This window comes from Aspergillus pseudonomiae (genome assembly GCF_009193645.1).
Source record: "Aspergillus pseudonomiae strain CBS 119388 unplaced genomic scaffold BDV37scaffold_68, whole genome shotgun sequence".
Classification (NCBI taxonomy): Eukaryota; Fungi; Ascomycota; class Eurotiomycetes; order Eurotiales; family Aspergillaceae; genus Aspergillus; species Aspergillus pseudonomiae.
This window is the reverse complement of record NW_022476060.1, coordinates 81,676-99,659: the sequence shown is the minus strand read 5'-3', so window position 1 is coordinate 99,659 and position 17,984 is coordinate 81,676. Positions and strand designations below refer to the sequence as shown.

General features: G+C 48.3%; 9 protein-coding genes across 9 annotated transcripts; 7 read left to right on the top strand and 2 right to left on the bottom strand.

Moving 5' to 3' along the window:
• Positions 1 to 41: 41 nt before the first annotated feature.
• BDV37DRAFT_187516 (PQ-loop repeat-containing protein) lies at positions 42 to 1,638 on the bottom strand. The gene is made up of 2 exons (XM_032079594.1): positions 1,295 to 1,638; positions 42 to 1,243 (listed from the first exon to the last, which is right to left on the bottom strand). Exons 1-2 carry the CDS (start codon positions 1,348 to 1,350, stop codon positions 133 to 135), a joined length of 1,167 nt encoding a protein of 388 aa, XP_031938443.1. The 5' UTR covers positions 1,351 to 1,638; the 3' UTR covers positions 42 to 132.
• Positions 1,639 to 1,808: 170 nt separating this feature from the next.
• Positions 1,809 to 3,166, top strand: BDV37DRAFT_255923 (putative SIR2 family histone deacetylase). Its single transcript, XM_032082772.1, has one exon. It carries the CDS (start codon positions 1,927 to 1,929, stop codon positions 3,067 to 3,069), a length of 1,143 nt encoding a protein of 380 aa, XP_031938442.1. The 5' UTR covers positions 1,809 to 1,926; the 3' UTR covers positions 3,070 to 3,166.
• A 116-nt stretch (positions 3,167 to 3,282) lies between these two features.
• BDV37DRAFT_187524 (cyclin-dependent serine/threonine-protein kinase phoA) lies at positions 3,283 to 5,003 on the top strand. The gene is made up of 3 exons (XM_032079595.1): positions 3,283 to 3,725; positions 3,794 to 3,817; positions 3,916 to 5,003. The coding sequence occupies exons 1-3, from the start codon at positions 3,495 to 3,497 to the stop codon at positions 4,819 to 4,821; spliced, it is 1,161 nt and encodes a 386-aa protein (XP_031938441.1). The 5' UTR covers positions 3,283 to 3,494; the 3' UTR covers positions 4,822 to 5,003.
• Positions 5,004 to 6,750: 1,747 nt separating this feature from the next.
• BDV37DRAFT_296382 (putative cAMP receptor-like protein) lies at positions 6,751 to 8,549 on the top strand (the record flags this gene model as incomplete). The annotated part of the gene is made up of 4 exons (XM_032090102.1): positions 6,751 to 7,007; positions 7,076 to 7,277; positions 7,328 to 7,879; positions 7,932 to 8,549. 4 exons carry the CDS (start codon positions 6,751 to 6,753, stop codon positions 8,205 to 8,207), a joined length of 1,287 nt encoding a protein of 428 aa, XP_031938440.1. The 3' UTR covers positions 8,208 to 8,549.
• A 1-nt stretch (position 8,550) lies between these two features.
• On the top strand, positions 8,551 to 9,571 carry BDV37DRAFT_187529 (PMF1/NNF1 family protein). Its single transcript, XM_032079596.1, has 2 exons — positions 8,551 to 9,070; positions 9,233 to 9,571. The coding sequence occupies exons 1-2, from the start codon at positions 8,688 to 8,690 to the stop codon at positions 9,525 to 9,527; spliced, it is 678 nt and encodes a 225-aa protein (XP_031938439.1). The 5' UTR covers positions 8,551 to 8,687; the 3' UTR covers positions 9,528 to 9,571.
• Positions 9,572 to 9,615: 44 nt separating this feature from the next.
• On the bottom strand, positions 9,616 to 11,382 carry BDV37DRAFT_273890 (uncharacterized protein; the record flags this gene model as incomplete). The annotated part of the gene is made up of 4 exons (XM_032085133.1): positions 9,616 to 10,888; positions 10,977 to 11,118; positions 11,225 to 11,255; positions 11,317 to 11,382. 4 exons carry the CDS (start codon positions 11,380 to 11,382, stop codon positions 9,616 to 9,618), a joined length of 1,512 nt encoding a protein of 503 aa, XP_031938438.1.
• A 1,676-nt stretch (positions 11,383 to 13,058) lies between these two features.
• On the top strand, positions 13,059 to 13,447 carry BDV37DRAFT_285960 (uncharacterized protein; the record flags this gene model as incomplete). Its single annotated transcript, XM_032087834.1, has 2 exons — positions 13,059 to 13,070; positions 13,130 to 13,447. The coding sequence occupies 2 exons, from the start codon at positions 13,059 to 13,061 to the stop codon at positions 13,445 to 13,447; spliced, it is 330 nt and encodes a 109-aa protein (XP_031938437.1).
• A 459-nt stretch (positions 13,448 to 13,906) lies between these two features.
• BDV37DRAFT_187015 (uncharacterized protein) lies at positions 13,907 to 14,477 on the top strand. Its single transcript, XM_032079590.1, has one exon. The coding sequence runs from the start codon at positions 14,002 to 14,004 to the stop codon at positions 14,314 to 14,316; it is 315 nt and encodes a 104-aa protein (XP_031938436.1). The 5' UTR covers positions 13,907 to 14,001; the 3' UTR covers positions 14,317 to 14,477.
• Positions 14,478 to 14,540: 63 nt separating this feature from the next.
• Positions 14,541 to 16,741, top strand: BDV37DRAFT_187333 (NTF2 and RRM domain protein). Its single transcript, XM_032079592.1, has 3 exons — positions 14,541 to 15,002; positions 15,074 to 16,066; positions 16,124 to 16,741. The coding sequence occupies exons 1-3, from the start codon at positions 14,688 to 14,690 to the stop codon at positions 16,424 to 16,426; spliced, it is 1,611 nt and encodes a 536-aa protein (XP_031938435.1). The 5' UTR covers positions 14,541 to 14,687; the 3' UTR covers positions 16,427 to 16,741.
• Positions 16,742 to 17,984: the final 1,243 nt, after the last annotated feature.

Below are 17,984 nucleotides of genomic sequence, written 5' to 3'. Positions count from 1 at the left end.
CTCTGTTCGTGACGCCACCCTTGAATTTCAGTCGAAGGCAAATAAGGACCGACAAAACCAAGGATGACAGAAAAAAAATAAAATAGAAAAAGACCAGAGAAATAGCATGGCTGCTTGTGGGAGTGAACGGAATCATCCCCTCAACGTTTCCTCGCTAGTTCCCTCAGCCTCGCCGTAATTATTATCTTGATACAAGAAGAATTGCGCAAAGATGACCATATCAAGGAACAGGGTTCCTAAGCTCCCGATCAACCAAGATAAGTTCACAAGTATATACCGACCATACAAGGCAGCAGCTTCGCCAGGTCGACATTGGCTGACCCTTCCTTGGGCGTACTCCCCCTTGCAGACCGGGGAGTAAGCAAGTATAGAAAGAACGTAAGTTAAGTTGCCAATACAAGCGAAGAGGAAGAATAACAGGGATACACCATCCGTGGACTTCCGTCGGTAGTTGAGTAAGATCTGGGGTAGGCGAGATCCAAGGTACAGGGCTGCACATAGGTAGCCGAATACTTGACCCAGGGTATCGAAGGAGAGAGACCCGCTGTCATCCTGCCTATCTTCACCTTTTGATGATCCAGGGCTGACATACCAGCCAAGTACGCCGGCGGCGCAGACTAAGATAACGGCGGAGAGGTTGAATAGGGCGTTTTGGAGGGCGGAGACTCTGCGCGCAGGACGCGCCTCCTTCGCTGATGGTTCAACAAAAGGTGTCACGGGAGAGAGGTGTGTTCCATCCACGTTGGAGTGGAGAATATCCCTGAAGGAGGTTGCGGAGTGTCTCCTGTGATTTTGATGGTGTGGAGAGGACTGTTGACCGGACGGTCCTGACGTTGAGTGTCCGTTTCCCGTGTGCTCTTGAAGATGCGCCTGGTAGGAATGATCATTCGCCTTTGCGGATAGTAGAGCTGTTCGCTCTGATACCTTTCCAGGAAACGAAGGCTGGTCTTCGGCATCTGATTCCTGGAGGCGCGAGCTCGGTGGTGACGGTTCATCCCTCAGGGTGAATCCTCGATAGTAGAAACATTGGCCCAACAAGACAATATCGGCGAGTGTGTAGTACACAGCCAGGATGATCATCGTCGGCAGAACGCCTTGCAGGACAGCCCCGAGGATATTGAATACATCGCCCGCTAACCAGACAACAAGAAAGAGGAGTGACAAGCCATCTGCTGAGCCACGACGGAAATTCTCTATGATCTGGGGAGAAAATACAACAACCCAACACGCAATGGATATGGATCTAGTCAACATTAGTTACTTATCTTTTACACCTCCTCGCCCAGACACATACCCACAAATACCGCTGAGAGCTTCTAGATCTATATTACCAACTGGAGGTTGAAACATGTCTAACACAAGTAGAGGGACGAATTGGGTGGTCCACCCAGTTCGATCTTAGGCTACTGATGGTAAATAAAGAAAAATCTCGACTTTATCATGGAATTCCACAATTCTGTGAGGGCAACAAAGAGGGCTTGAAAACGATGACGCTCGAAGACTCTGTTCGGCAGTCACGTGGTTACAAATCCGGGGTAGTCGAGACTGCACAGACCACCTTTGTAATGGGAGGCAATTGAGACTCCTTTCACGAGTTAAACCCTGTTGATAGAGCATTGTATATGATATTATAGTTGTCCAGATGTAACTCAACAAGCATAGACACCCTGCATTAAAAACGTTACCTTCCGCTGCATGTCATGAAGACAAAGCCCTGATCAGGTGATTCTTTGCAGGATGAGTCAGCTACTATCAATGACGGCATTTGCGATCAGTGGCCAACCCAATGGGAAATCAAAGAGACCTACTGATATTGTCCCAATGGTACCCGATGGAGTTACAGTTGGTTGAGCAACTAACGGCAGTCTCTCTCAAACGTACACATTCTTTTTTCTTTCATCAGTATCGGCCAACTATGCGGCTTCAATGACGACTCCGTCGATCAGAATCCCATTCACCGGCCGGCTGCCTCCACCAGTAATTGTGCCGCCGTCTGCTCGTACTGTTTCGGGAGCTATTGATGCTCTGTTGTCATTTTTGACTGCTGCTCCGTCGCCCTACCTTCGTGGCGTTGACGTCGGGAGACATTCTCAGACTGTTCTCTTAACTGGTGCAGGAATCTCGGTGGCATCTGGCTTGTCTGATTATCGAGGAGAGAATGGCACATACGTCACAAACAAAACATATCGGCCTATTTATTTTCATGAATTTCTGACACGGCATGAGTTTCGCAAGAGATACTGGGCTAGAAGCTTTGTCGGCTGGCCAGGACTTGTGAAAGCAAAGCCCAACTCAACGCATTGGGCTATTAGGGACCTCAGCGCGAAGGGATATCTCAGCTCCGTAGTGACACAAAATGTCGACTCTTTCCATCCAATAGCTCATCCGAAACTACCAACCATCGAACTTCATGGCTATTTAAGATCGATCGTCTGTACCAGTTGTCACAATCATTTCCCTCGAGACGAATTCCAGAAGTCCCTTGAAAAACTTAATCCAGCCTGGGCAGAGTTTTTGGCCAAGATGGTTGACACAGGGGCTCTCAACACAAATAATCCTGAGGAACAGCGACGGAAAGGCCTTAAGCTTAACCCAGATGGAGATGTGGATTTAGCCGAGGCACCCTACTCTACGTTCCGATACCCAGCTTGTTCTACTTGTTTAGAGAAACCTCCTCGTCTCCGAGATGGCACGCCGGCTAGAGTCGAGGTAGAAAGCGACGGTGCATGGCTACCATCTTCGACTGCTGGAGTTCTCAAGCCTGCGGTCACTATGTTTGGGGAAAATATTCACCCAACAGTGAAAACGGCTGCAGAAGAGGCAATTGATGATGCAGGAAGGCTTCTCATCCTTGGAAGCAGTCTTGCCACCTTTTCAGCATGGAGATTGGTCGAACGAGCTCATAAAAGGGGTATGCCTATAGGCATCATCAATATTGGAGGGGTCCGAAACGAGTCGGTCCTCTTTGGTAAGATGGAGCCGGACGCCCCTCATATTCGTTGCAGTCTCAACTCCGATCTGATTTTGCCCCCTGTTGCTGCACAGCTTCCCTCTCTTACCCATGTGTGACATGATTTGGTCTGGATGTATTAGGGAATTTCCTGTGATGATAGAGTTGTATAGAACAGATAAAGTTGAGTGTGGTTTTTTTTTTTTTTTCTTTTGTGGGAGGTTGAGAACGTCCCAGTCATCGCTATTGTTTACTGCATGTAAACGTGTCTGACTTTCCGCTGATGATGTAGAAGATTAGAGGTTTCGTAGTACATCCTAGGGCAAGTAATACCTTACTTCGTATTAAGGAGGTACTGTGTATAAGGATGGACCGTACCTTACATAGCCGCCGGCAACTGGCCATCGGGTCACAACAGAACTTGTAATGTGATTTCGTACAGTACGGTAACCACCGATCTCTGCACCCTTTGGCCCTTGTGGTTATCCGCCGCGGGGCTCAAGAATTAAGGCTCCAATTAAATCGGAACAAGGGAATCACGGACATGGACAATCACAGCAGCTTAAGAACCCCGAGGAACCCTCACTCACAACAACAACAACACCCTACGTCTGCTTATCTGGACATTATTACGACACTTGTGTCTCCGAAATCTTTTCTTTTCAACCATCAACGCTCGAAACCCCCGCCATCGAAATCCCCAACTTCGCACCCTGCTGCGTCGCCGACGATGGACAAAGCGCAGCAGCCTAGCTCTTTTCAGCAGCTGGAAAAGGTGCGCGCGTCTTTCATTCTTCATATATGCAATCCGTGGAGGGAAGTGTGAAACTAATCCGCCTCTAGCTTGGAGAAGGAACGTATGCCACTGTACGTTAACCCCCGGGGTTACACCACTCTGACCTTTTCTCCGCGACCGTATCGCCCGGTATCATGTTTCATGCTTTTGCTCATACAGACGGTTGCAGGTATTTAAGGGCCGGAATCGTCAGACTGGTGAACTAGTGGCTCTGAAGGAAATTCACCTCGATTCCGAGGAGGGGACACCGTCGACGGCCATTCGAGAGATATCATTGATGAAGGAACTCAAGCACGAGAGCATTGTTTCACTTTACGACGTCATCCATACCGAAAACAAGTTGATGCTCGTTTTTGAATATATGGACAAGGATCTGAAGAAGTACATGGACACCCGAGGCGAACGGGGACAATTGGACCAGGCGACGATCAAGTCATTCATGCACCAGCTCCTCAAGGGCATCGCGTTCTGTCACGAGAATCGAGTCCTCCACCGCGACTTGAAGCCCCAGAATCTTTTGATTAATAAAAAGGGGCAACTCAAACTAGGAGACTTCGGTCTTGCCCGGGCTTTTGGCATTCCCGTCAATACATTCTCGAACGAAGTAGTGACCCTATGGTACCGCGCCCCTGACGTCCTCCTCGGCAGCAGGACGTATAATACAAGCATTGATATTTGGTCTGCCGGGTGTATCATGGCGGAATTGTACACTGGCCGTCCACTGTTCCCAGGCACCACCAATGAGGACCAGTTGCAAAAGATCTTCCGTCTCATGGGAACGCCGTCAGAGCGCTCGTGGCCGGGTATCTCTCAGCTGCCCGAATACAAACCCAATTTCCACGTTTATGCGACACAAGACTTAGGCCTCATATTGCCCCAAATCGATCCTCTCGGGCTCGATTTGTTAAACAGGATGCTCCAACTACGACCAGAGATGCGGGTTAGTGCCCACGACGCACTGCAGCACCCGTGGTTCCACGATCTGCCTCAAATGCAGGCTCAACTACAGCAACAGCAACAGCAACAGCAAATGTCCGGATATGGCGGGATGGTTGCTTCCCAGCAGGCGTATTAGTGAAACCGGGGACTTGTCGTTTCGTTTCCGCTTCTTTCCTTTTACTTTTACTTTTTTTTCCTATCTTTTCCCCCTATCATTTTTTGACAGAAATGATGCGACGACGGGTCTGTTTTAGATTGGGGAGGGAGCATGGCGTTATACCTGAGAACAAAATTCGCATTAAATACTTATACTGGTTTTGTTTATCTGGGCTGCACAGTTCGCTGCATGGCCACGCACAGTGATCTACCCCACGATGTTCCGAATAGAGCACCATATTGGTACTTTGTCATTAGTAGGATGTCTATACAACATTACATACGAATCGCGGTAGTTTTTGGCCGACACCCTACAGTTCTTATTGAAATAAAAGACTGGGTCGATGAATGAGGGCCTAGCTACCATTAATCATGCCTTGTTTTCTTTTTTCCCTCTTCTACCTCTTTCTTCGTTCTTTCTTTCCTTTATTATCGCATGGCTCACCGTGACCATAATCGGCTACCTGGCTGATGCTTGGGAGCGTGTTTGCTTTGTTTTCTATGTTCTTTATCTCCCCTCTCAAGGGCAATTGTCTATTGGGCAAAGGCTGGAGTCGGCGAGGATATAATTCGAGACAAGCTTGATACACGTCCCTTTGTTCTTGCAACAACCGTGGGTCATGCCCAACACTCGTTATGCAAATGTTCTTTGTGTCCTGTGGATCACAGGGCTTTCGTGGCGTTCATTTGCCCGTACCTTTTCTTTTTGCACACGGGATCATCCTTTCTCTATAAATATTATTTGCTGCACTAAGGCAGGCATAGCTTATTGCGGACTAGTCAGCTCCATGGTCACTTTCTGCCACTCCAGACATGACGATATACCATTGTAGGAGGAGGCTTATTGAGGGTGGAGATGCATGATCCCTTCGGGATTTTAAGGTCGGACTAACTCTGAGTGATGTCACGCAAGGGACTCTCCTCGACGAGTATACGGTAACGATATCGTGGATATAGATATGTTCAATATACTTATGTTCTTCCTATGTATGTACACTTCTACTTCGGAAAGACAGGGGTAAAGACCGCCAAGCACTGGATGGGCTGCGAATGAACCGGGGGTAATTATTGTTTTATTTCTTTTTATTTATTCCTTTCTTTTCACTTTCGTTGCGAAGGTTGGGTTCATTCTGGAAATGAAAAGTTATTTCCCACCAACCAACGGGATAATCACGCCCTTGCACTAGCCAATGCCCTACAAAGTGCGTGACCAGTCCTCCTCGCCAGAAATCCTATATCATACTCTCGGGGTTTGCTTGAAGTTTCTTTCTGGTTCATTTTAGGTTATTTCTCTATATTATTCAAGGACCGGTGTGATAGGGCGAAAAGTATGAAAGGGAAAGGTCAGGATTTTCCCCCATTACTATACAGATATACTAATCGAACCCTATTTCGGAACAAACTTTACCAGCGTCCAAGACCCAAAGGATCTCCTTCAATTCTGCCTCCTCCACGAATGAGCGCTCGTACAGTACAGACCCATGCGGAGCCGAGACGACGGTTGCGGTTCCATCTGCCCAACTCATGAAGGGTCGAACCCTTGCTGGGACCCTCTGATCCCTTTGTCTGGCTGTGGGCGATTTCTCCACATATGTTCATGTCGTCATGTTTTAAAGAGGACTGTGCCCCATATATGGTACTGTGATGCGAGGTACCTCCGATACACGTCAGATCCTTTACACCCTCTTGGGCATCCTCGCCCGCAGAGCTGGTCTTGTTCTTCCTAATCAATCAATTTACGATATTTGCCATTCGGGTGATAGATGGCAAGGGGCTTTGCTCGTCCCCACGTACACTATAACGGAATTGGCTTCTGTATAGCTACTTGGACTGTGGCTTTCTGCGCGTGATACCCAGATACCAACTTTGTCCTCTATTTCGCTATCGGGTTCAGCATGGTCTTTTCGCAATGTCTCTGTCGGAACAACAACTATATGCCATCTCAGTAACCGAACGGGTTTGCTCGGCCATCTCTCTAACCGGCACCACCATCATTGTCGTCTCCTTCCTTGGTTCAAGTGCTTTCCGCAAGCCCATCAGCCGTCTGGTGTTTTACGCCTCTTGGGGCAATTTGATGACCAATATCGCAACCGTCATTTCTCAATCAGGCATTCACATGGGGCTCGACAGTCCCCTGTGTCAGTTCCAGGCCTTCTTGATCCAATGGTTAGTCCGAAGAAGCTGAGAGACAAAACGACGGTGGTTCACTCAGCAGCTTGCTAATGGCGTGACAGGTTCATGCCCGCCGATGCCCTATGGACTTTTGCCATGGCCTGTAATGTTTACTTGACGTTCTTTTACAAATACAACTCCGATCAACTGCGACGGCTCGAGTGGAAATATCTCATCTTCTGCTACGGACTGCCTCTCATCCCCTCTGTCGCGTACTTCTTCATCAAGACCAAGGCCCGGGGCAAGGTCTACGGCTATGCGGTGGTAAGTGACCGAACCTAGTGAGATAAACAAGTCCTCACATATGGCTGTAGCTCTGGTGTTGGGTTTCGCAAACCTGGGACTGGTTACGGATTGCGGTCTTCTACGGCCCAGTCTGGTTCTTTATTGTTTTGACGTTGGCCATCTATATCCGCACTGGCGGTGTCATCTGGGAAAGACGACGCCAACTGCGGCAGCTTGACAACCTCGACTCGGCAGATTCCTATCCCAGGTATGAAGGCGAGCCGACCGCAGAACATTATGAGGGGCTCGAGATGCGCGATGCCGAACGCCCCCTCGAGCCTACCTACAGTAGGGCAACAACGGAAATCCGCGTAACGAGTGAAATTACACGCCCCCAACAAGGGCATTACCCAACTGCCGAAGAATTGAGCAACCCTGTATCCCCATTCTACAACCCGTACTCTGTCACCATCGAGGGCGGCTTCATGAGCAGACAGTTCAGTGGCATCCCGTTAAAAGCAATGAAACATTCTCATTCGGAGTCATGGTCCCGCCGCCGTGCAATGTCCGACACAAGTACGGCGGCTTGGGCTTATACAAAGTATGCGATGCTCTTCTTCATTGCCTTAATTGTCACCTGGGTTCGTAATTACTGTGGTCAACTCTAGCTGAAATCATGGCTAATGGTTCCAGGTGCCTTCGACGGTTAACCGGGCATATTCACTTGCCTATCCTCACTCATATAACTTTGCTCTGAACTATGTATCGAGCTTTGTTCTGCCGCTCCAAGGATTTTGGAACAGTATGATCTATATGTCCATCTCATGGCCGGCTTTTAAGGCGGTTTACTGGGACATCAGGAGAGGCAGTCTAGTGAGAGATCCTGGATGCAGAGGTGGAGTAGACCATGGAGGACATATCGGACAGACTTATATCTCGAACGACAGCGTTCGACGTCTGACTCACTAGTTCCAATGGTATTTGACTGGGCAACATATAATTATTCGAAGATCATGGAGTAACTAGGGCGCATGGAACCGATAGATATCAGGTAGATGAAGTGACTGTCAAGCAATATGCACGTGTGTATGTAGGGAGCACAAATCCCACCATCGACACCAGCGTTACGACGATAGGGATGGTGATGGAAGAATGTAATGTCAGTTAGCCCCATCCAACAAGAGACTGGCAACCACGCATATATCTTGCCAAGTGAAGAAAGAGAAAGTCTAGAGAAGGTACTCTTGTACAAACGGCCGATAGTTAATCTTGGAGGACCCACTGCGGATCTACGCCCATCATGTGACTGACGCGTTTGGCGTAGACATTGGCCCTATAGCTTTCAAACCATACTTATCAACACAACACGCTCACATACGCCGGCCAAAAGACGTAACAGAAAAGGCGGATAGATTGGAGTAAACGGGACCAAGGAACAAAACAAAGAAAATGGCCGAAGACAGCAGCAACAATCTCAATCCCTCCAGACAAGACGCCTCGCCCTCTCCGCCCCCACCAGCGCCAGTCGCTCTAACACCCGGCCCGCGCGCTACTGTCCTACAGAAGACTTTCAACCAGGCATTGTTGCGTACATTGCGAGCAAATTCCTATGCCAACTTCTCCGGGTGCTTTCCCACCCCTGCGAAACATGTTCCGGCTAGTCTAGAGTCGGTTTGGAGACAGCTGAATGCGAAACTGGAGGAAAGCGCAAGGGCGGAGTTCGAAGATATCATACACGAGAGAGATGCGATAAGGCAGTTGAATGAGTTGGATAGGTTGATGGGGGAGGCGAGGCATAGGAGAGACCGTGGACAGGGACAGGGAGATGTTGCGTATGACTTTCTTTCTTTCTTTCTTTTTTTTTTTTCCACCCCCTTCTCATTTGTCTTGGATGTCTTTTCGGTTTTGGAGAGAACAGGGGCCAGGGGGGCTCTTCTTTTCATCGTTCTTGGGGGTTTATCATGGAGCCAACTTTTCGCTAACATCTCTTTTAGACCCCATACATTGACTCCGGAGGAACTATATCGCGCACGCCTTGCTCCGCATTTGCAGGAGGCTCAAGCAACTTTGAATGCGAACATAGAGTCTATACAAAGCGAAAACGTGGTGTTGTCTCAGCGGATCCAGTCTCAAAGATCGGAGATTGAGGATCTGCTGTCGAGCCTTGAGTCTGTGGCTGCAGACTTGGAGGGCGCTGCGACCGCTGCTACGCAGTTTAGTATGGAGAACGATCTTCGCAAGGAAGCTTTACAGATGGAAGAAGAAGTCAAAACTAGATCGGATATATGATTGGTAGCTAGGTACTTGTTGCCTACGACATGCAGAACGTCACCACGCGCGAAAGAGCTGCCTTCCTGACCTGATAAAAGGGGCAGATTTACGACAGCAGTGCTTCCATAGCCCGGGGGCTTAGCCACCCGTCATCCACCACGTCTTCTGCGACAATCATAAGCTCCTTAAACGCGGTGGATTTGAGCTGTTGCAATTTGTCTTTCTTGCCTTCTAAAGCGGCCGCCAGGGCTTCCTTACATGTTCCATCACGCTCTTCGTCTGCACTCCCATCCCTCCGTGCGAGAGCTGCGGCGCCTCGGTAGTATGTTTGAGCGTTCCGAAGGAGAACAGTGGCATTTTGTTGAGCCATGGTGTATTCCCACGGAGACATGCCGAGTCTCCACCTGTTCATCTCTACGTCTCCTCGTGCAACATGAATTTTGGGCAGGTTATCTGCATCAGGAAGTTTGGCAGCCTTCATTAAAGCATCCAAAGCAGCCGATAGTGATTGCCACCGCAACGATAGTGATTTTGTAAACACCTCATGGTCGTGCGAGGGAGGCAAATCCGTAACGGCTGTGTTGAATGACGTGAGCGCATCTGCTTTGCTGCAGAGGCCTTCGGGATCCGCAGAGAGGTCTAGATCAGGACCAAAGACACGTGCGATTTCTGTTTGATACGTTTCAACTTCGATCCGCCCGCTTCGGTACAGCACCTCGTTCAGAGCGCAGGTAAATTTGGCACGGGCCAAAGATGCCTCGTAATGTCTGCTAGAACCCTCAACGTATGCAGCAATCTTCTCTTGGAGCAAGTCTGCAGAGGATTCTTCAACCCAACCAAGTCCGACTCCGGGATTAAAGGTAAGCAAGTTGCAGAGGGTTGTGAGCGTCTCCAACTGTGCCACCGCTGTGTCGACGAGGGTATCCTTGGTCACTGGCTCAATCACAGCAGCCCATTGCTCTTGTTGCTCAGAAGACTTCGATTCACCTGCATCCTCTGTGCTATTCTGCATGGGTTGCTCTTGCATTTCTCCCTGGCTTGGGCCCACATCTCCAGACTCCATCAATTTAATTTGTTCCTGCATTTCAGTATATCGCATCTCTTGAATAATGAGACAACGTTGGAAGAGCTCTATTGCTTCCTGCAGGTATTTGACTGCCCGGCACAGCTGTGCGTCAGACGGATGTTTGGTATCCGTGACTACCTCGGCAAGGCTTGTGAGCACTTGAGCGGTGTTAAAAAGAGCATCCGCATTGTCTTGATCTAGATTGAGGGCCTCCCTGTGGGACTGTAGCGTTATGTTTAAAATATCTGCTAGTGGAGCAGGCAGTTGTGCAGCCAACTTGGGGTGCTGGGTGATTTCATATTGAACTCTTGCTCTTTTCGACGGTAAGTTTATGTCGCTGATCGCAATGGCATGCCCACTGGTGCATCTAACGGTGAGGATAGAGCTGTCTGCTTACATACTTGTTGTATGCCAAGTCAACCGCATGAGGATACCTTTTCAGGCCGTCATCATAAGTTGCAATGGCGCGCATAAAAAAGCGCATAGATTTTGCTGCATCACCAGCTCGCCATTTTTCTCCAGCCTCTTCCTGTTCGACGCCAACTGCATAAGTTTAGCTATGGCTGCATCGAGGGTGGATTTAACCGTCCCTGTCCGTCTAAAGACATAGTAGGACAGTGGTGCAAGTCTGGGGTTCAGAAAGACTCACCAGCTAAGAACTCATCTGCAGTCTCTGGAGCCTGTCAAAAATGAGCAAGCGCATCGGCAAAAGGGAATGTCGGACTGTCGTGGATACGGTACCTGTTGAGTGGTTTTCCTTTTGTTCTTGGCTTTGGATTCTTTTAGAAGAGATTTTGGCTTCGGCATTTTACACTGAACTATTCTTTATTGATTTACATCAAGTGTCGATCTTGGAAGGGGGTTAACTGACCTTAGAAATCAAGAAAGTCCCATAAATGCTTGTAGTTCTGGTGTGTTTTTATCGTGACGAAGCGTTCGTGGGAAAGAATCGGGTGATCCAAGACCGCTTTCTACACCGCTTCTCGTCATAATCCCAGTGTATGTAATACTATGTATAACTAACTAACTAATTAACCAGCTCAGCTAGAAATCCATGAAGTCATCATGGTAGGGGCGAACATCCCGCTGTTGGTTCTTAACGCCGACTTTTAGTCATGATCTTAAGTTGAAACCAACTAGGTATGTAGTTTGTGTTTCCAATAGTCTGAATAGTATGGGTATCTTATCGAAGTGGATACGTTTCATTGCACGGACATATTGTATTCATCTGTAGTTGTATACACAAAAGTACTATGGCCACTAGTATCTTGCCCTGCACCCCACCTGAAGCTTGAAGGCCAATATGCATGGATGATGGATGCTCAGTTTCCAGCTTCCACAGTAGTCGTAGTAGTACCTAGTCGAGCCAACGCGGGTGCAACAGAGGATCAACCCGCGTGGCTGCCTCTGCACGTGGCAGTCTAATCAAATATATTTTGTACTGTAGCTGTGGAAAGAATGCAAGCCTTTTGCTTCAGATGCTATGTATGTAAATCAAAGAACACCAGGAAAATTCTCGACTAAAATCCATCCCTTTAGGGTAGTAAATAGAGGGTGGTATTTCCCTTTGTCTTCTTTACTCACTCACACAGGAAAAAATCCCTCTGACTGAGCTGAAGTTCCCCCCTCAATACCCGAAATGGGTGATCAGCACTTTCAAGATTTTCATTGCTGTAACAAATGATTTATATCTACGTAGTTTAACGGAGTATTTAAGATACGAACGAATTTTTTATGTATTCAATTGTCATCCCTACACATCATGGCTAGGTCAATAGATCATTGATTTTGGATTGATCGAAGCAGATTTGAACTCTGGATCTTGCTTTGTTGTTAAATACTATTAGAGAAAATGAAAATAAAAGAAAGAACAAGAATGAGAAAGGGAAAGGGAAACAAAAGCTGGTCAACGGCCAACGATTCCCGCGTGGCCGAGTTTAATCCTCTTGAGACGTAAGACCCACATTGTCATCCGTTGCCCTTCGGCTCTCCTGAATCCTCTGCTGCATGTTACTTGGTCTACAAGCCCTCCCTCTAATCCTCTCCCAGACCTTTTTCCTTTTCCTTTTCCTTTACTTTACTTTTGCCTTCTCTTTTAGTTTCTAGGTCGCCCCACGATATACTCGATCAGGGGTCGGAGTCTGACTCTGTACTTTCAGGTATGTTTTATCTGACGGTCAGCTTAGCCGCTTGCCCCATACTATCTCTGCAGTCTAATTTATTCCCGCTTACTATCATCTACCCCTTATCCATTTCAGTAATATCTTCTTCTACTTATCGTGTTCGCGTTAATCCGAGATAAAATTCTCTGCAATGTACTAACCTCGGCAGGCTACTTCCTGAGTAGTTTAGCACTCGTCTGCCTGCGCTCGATTCTCAAGCACAACCACTCATTGCTTTCGGCAGTCGGCCTACAAGGACTTGATCACAGTACCAATATTATCATGGCTAGGCATCAATCGCTTGACTCTGAGAGACCGATCATGGCCCCTTCTGTAGGTTCACCGGTTATTATTCATCTGCGACGGACCAGATTCTCTGACCATGGATCTAGACCCGAGCGTCGAAAAGATTTTCGACCGTAAGCGGAAACCCTTCGATTGCTTCGTCAGGCACCATTGGAAGCCTACCAAGTGGCGATCCTCGTTTGGCCGAATTCCATCACTTGCGCGACGGGTTGGAGCGCCTAGAGAACAAACCTCTTCAGAAGCAACGCTTCGTCCCTACTCCCGAAAAGAGCGATAACTTGAGCAAGCTGGCTCTGAGTGCGAAGGTGGAACGAGCTCTTGACCGGAGAATGACTGGTCAGGATGCTGTCATGCGCAAGCCAGTTTTGAACGAGAAGGCTGCTGCTGAGTCTACAAGCTCGTAGACGAACTGTGGTCTACCCGATAAGTTTCATATACACACTTTGTCTTGATACCTATTTTTGGTCCTTAATAATTTTTTTGAGCACCTGTTTCTCTGTTCTCCTTTTGCTTGCCCATGTTGCATGCTCCGCGGCTTTCTTTGGTGAACCACGTGAATGAGTTTCTGTATCTGCTATACGTCTTCGTTGATGAGAAGCCTGACCTCTCATATCCCTCATACCCCTCTTCCAAGCCAGCTATTTGTTCCCGATATTATGGTTTTCTTTACATTCAATGCGACCTTCTGATTGAATCTTCGTCTCCGATGAGTGTAACTACTTACTCAGAAATGACAATAGACCTTAATGTGATTGGTATACGAATATAGTTCCTCATTGATGATAGTGATCCTTTGGACAGAAGCATTTTCAACATGTCTCAGTGGACTGGTTGCAAGTTCCGATCTGGCCCCTTGGATCCCCCTACAGTCAGATGTAGGAGCTGGAATTCTATTTGCATTGGCTGCTATACTACCGGATGATTCACCCAGTATGCAGTGATGTAAACGGAATGTCCGATGGAGATCCACCGGCGAGTTAGGCAGGCGGTAAGGGAAGGAAATGGGGCGCTAAGAGGCGCCGCACTGCAACCGACCTTTCAAGTCCAGGTCAACTCATTTTGCAAACTGCTAAGCATCCCGTCGCTTTCCCTCTCTTTTCCTCTTTCCTATCCAGCTGCTAGCTACCCACCTAACACCTTCTTATCCCATTCTACTCTCGACTATTCACCATTCATCGGATTTTTCCTGTTGATTACCCTCTCCCCATCGATTCTCAACGTGTTCAGTTCCTTTCGACTATCTTCCCTCTTTCCGCCTTGTTCGCAAATTTGACCTGATTGGAAATCGCACAAGAATCTTCCTCTATTTCCTTCTTGCACCACTACGACGCAAACGCTTGTAACGCAGACGTTCTCCTTTACTTTCATTTTATTGCATCTATAAGGGTCTATTGGTTTTCTTTCTAGCATTGTGAGAATTGCCCTTCCCCGCTCTTTTTTCCCAACGATACACTTGGCCTTCAATTACTGACAGGCATGGGGGTTAGTAAAAGCGAACGAGGAAAAGTCACTAGATTTCTTAGCCTCTACTCATTATCACATAGAGGTTCACTGCTCATATACCTCTACTTTCTACCTTACGACACCCTAGACCATTTCTGCTTCCATTTCCCATACCGACCTTAAAACACCTTCGATAACACAATGGCCGATACTCAAGCCCCTGTTAACGGCAATTACCCTGTACCCCACGCCTATCATGACTCTTACAACCATGCCCACGCTGTTGCCAACAATGCCTCGAATTTCCAGCCAGCGCAATCTACCACTCCCACTAATGTCCCGCCTAGTGAGCAGAAGAATGCGATCTCTAAGGACGAGGTCGGTTGGTATTTTGTTGAGCAATATTATACCAATATGAGCCGTAGTCCAGACAAGTTGCACCTTTTCTACTCTCGGCGTTCGCAGCTTGTCTTTGGAACTGAAGCGGAGTCGGTTCCTGTTGCTGTGGGCCAGAAGGTGAGTTCACTTCCTTCACTCCTAGGTGTTTTCTTCCATTGAGCTTTATTGACTTTACCCCCTCAATTTAGGCTATCAATGAGAAAATCAAACAGCTTGACTTCCAAGATTGCAAAGTCCGTGTTTTGAACGTCGATTCTCAGGCTTCATTTGACAACATCTTAATCTCCGTCATCGGTGAGATCTCCAATAAGTCCGAGCCGTCTCGCAAGTTTATCCAGACCTTCGTTCTTGCTGAGCAACCCAATGGATACTATGTTCTCAATGATATCTTCAGATACTTGGTTGATGAGGAGGATATTGTGAATGAGGAGCCCGCTCCCGCTGCGCCTGCCGAGCCTGTCGAGCCTGTCGAGCCTGCCACAGAGCCGGCTGCGGATGAACCCGCACAGCTTGAGACCGAGAGTGCCCCGACTGCGGAGCCCCAGGATGCCAACGAAGTCACAGCTGCCAAGGTGGACGAGAAGCTTGAACAGGTGGAAGAAAAGGCCGAGGAAAAGCAACCGGAGGAACCTGCACCTCAGGCTAACGGAACCGAGGCACAGAGCAACGAGGATGTTCAGGAACCTCCCGCCTTGGCTGAATCTGAAGCTTCTAAGACGGAAAAGCCTGCGACTCCGGAGCCTACGCCTGCCCCGACTACCCAGAAAGAAATTGCTGCTCCGGCCAAAGAGCCTGTTGTACCCGCCAGAGCCGTACCAAAGACCTGGGCCAACATTGCCTCTAAGTCCGGTGCTACTGCCCCTGTTGTGCCTGCCATCCCCGTTGCTCCTGTTAAGCCGGCGCCTGTTACCAGCTCCGCCCAGTCTGTTCCTACCCCCCCTGCTGCGGCTGCCACACCTACTCCTGCTGCTGAGAGCACTCCTAGCCAGCCTCCCTCCAACGATGGATCTGGCTGGCAAACTGCTGGTCACGACCATAAGAAGACCCAGCCTCGTGCGGGTGATGACCAGAATGTTATGGCTTATATCAAGAACGTCACCGATAAGGTCGATGCAAACTTGCTCAAGCAGACTTTGTCCCGCTTTGGAAAGCTCAAGCATTTCGATGTGAGCCGCCAGAAGGTAGGTCCCGCCGTGAAGTCTCAATTATTTGGAAAGAAGGAAGCTAATTGCCATCAGAACTGTGCTTTTGTTGAGTTCGCTGACCCTGCCGGCTACACCGCTGCTGTTGCTGCCAACCCGCACCAGATTGGAAGCGAGCAGATCTCCGTAGAGGAACGCCGTTCTCGTACTAGCGCCTATGGGGGAAATACCAACTATGGCGCTGGTCGGGGTGGCTCCGGCCGTGGTCGCGGCGACCGTGCCGGCAGCCAGGGCCGGGGTGGCTTCCAGCGTGATGGTCGTGGTGGCTTCGCTCCCCGTGGCCGTGGCGGCAGTGGCAACGTTAATGCTAAAGCCCGCAACCAGGCACAGACTGCTTAGAGCAGATCACTACTTCGTCTTTCTCTCAAACGGAGAGGCGGGAAAAATAAGAACAAAAATAAACAAAAATAAAAGAAAACTACCGGAATCAGGGTGAAGATTATTCATTGCACGCTGTCTTTTTCTTCTTGTGGCCCCATTTCCTCTTCTTTTTTTTCTCCTTTCCCCCCTCTCCTGCTGGTCATTCAACTCTTAGTCCTTCATCCTGGCCCGCAACAGCATACAGGTTCAGATGCTTATGGTGACCCAGGACATGTATTACTCCCTCTTATTGATAATGACATGTGTTATGTGACCCATTCATCTGTCACACTGCATATTAGCGGTTGGAAAAGTTGTTCTTTCATATCTCATCAACAGGGCTTTCTTTTCCTTATTGGTCTGTGCTTTCATGACGTTTTGTTTCTGTGAATGTGTTGTCATGACCTATTCAACCATTTCTTGCTTCTAGCATAGCGAGCTAAATGCCCGTATTGTTCTCTTAGGGTCTTATTTCTATTTTGTTTACAGTTGTTCCAATCTAACTTCTTTTCCTTATCTCTGCTTCATCTCATTTAGCAACTGTAAACTGGGTGGTGGCCACTGTCTTGTCTTGTACCATGCTACACTTGTTTGACACACGTCCTATTCATGGGGAGCTCCACGGTGTGGGTGGCGAATGACTGTTTCCCTTTACAGGCACAGTGGCTCTTATTGAGTCACCTTATCCAATCCACCAGGCCAGGAGGGAAGGAACGGGTGCCTGCTTGTTCCTGTGTAGTTGCACATGTATTACGAAGAATTGTCCGGAATTAAGTATCTGAAACTGAATTTTGCAAACTGTCCCGTCTCAGCTCAGCTCAGCTTCCCTGTGTTCCGATAGATATGGATTGTTTTCCACATAAGAAGTGGCATCGATATGAGGTCAGTGAAACTGGTCGGAGGAGGGCCCTGGTTGGATTGATTCCTGTGATCTTGATTACAATGTTTGTTTGCCAGGTCCCAGCTTAAGGGAAGGCTGGAGATAAAGTGGGCCGGAAGATTACAGTAGACAAGGTATGTACACTGTACATTGTACCTGATGCTGGGTACTTGGGAAATCGATAGCTCCTAGAAAGTTCCATTATGGCGGAGTGCTGGGGACGGGTATTAAGTAGGATTGTATGTACTGTACCTGAAGGTACGGTACGTATACTCGTATACGAAAAATCCCCATTCCGCCGACGATCGATGGTGGAGCGGAACGTTCTAGATTGGTAGCCTGAGGCACCAAGAAAGTGAAGTAGATCGGGACTCAGCTTTCGGAGGGGGAGGGGCAACAGAACAAAAGGGGAAGGGAATGATCGGTAAAAGATGAATGGAGGGGGAAAATGAATAAAAAGATTGGACATGTTTAACAGGATGCCAAATAGAACCCAATTGAATGAACTAGAATTTTTTGGTTTTTTTTTTTTCCTTCTTTTTGGTAGAGAACCATGGATTCAACCCAGGCTGTGATGTGTATCGAGTAGAAGAGACTGGAAGATCCCCGTCGAGACAAGGCGGAGAGAGCGTGGAAGTTGCTGGATCGCCGTAGAAA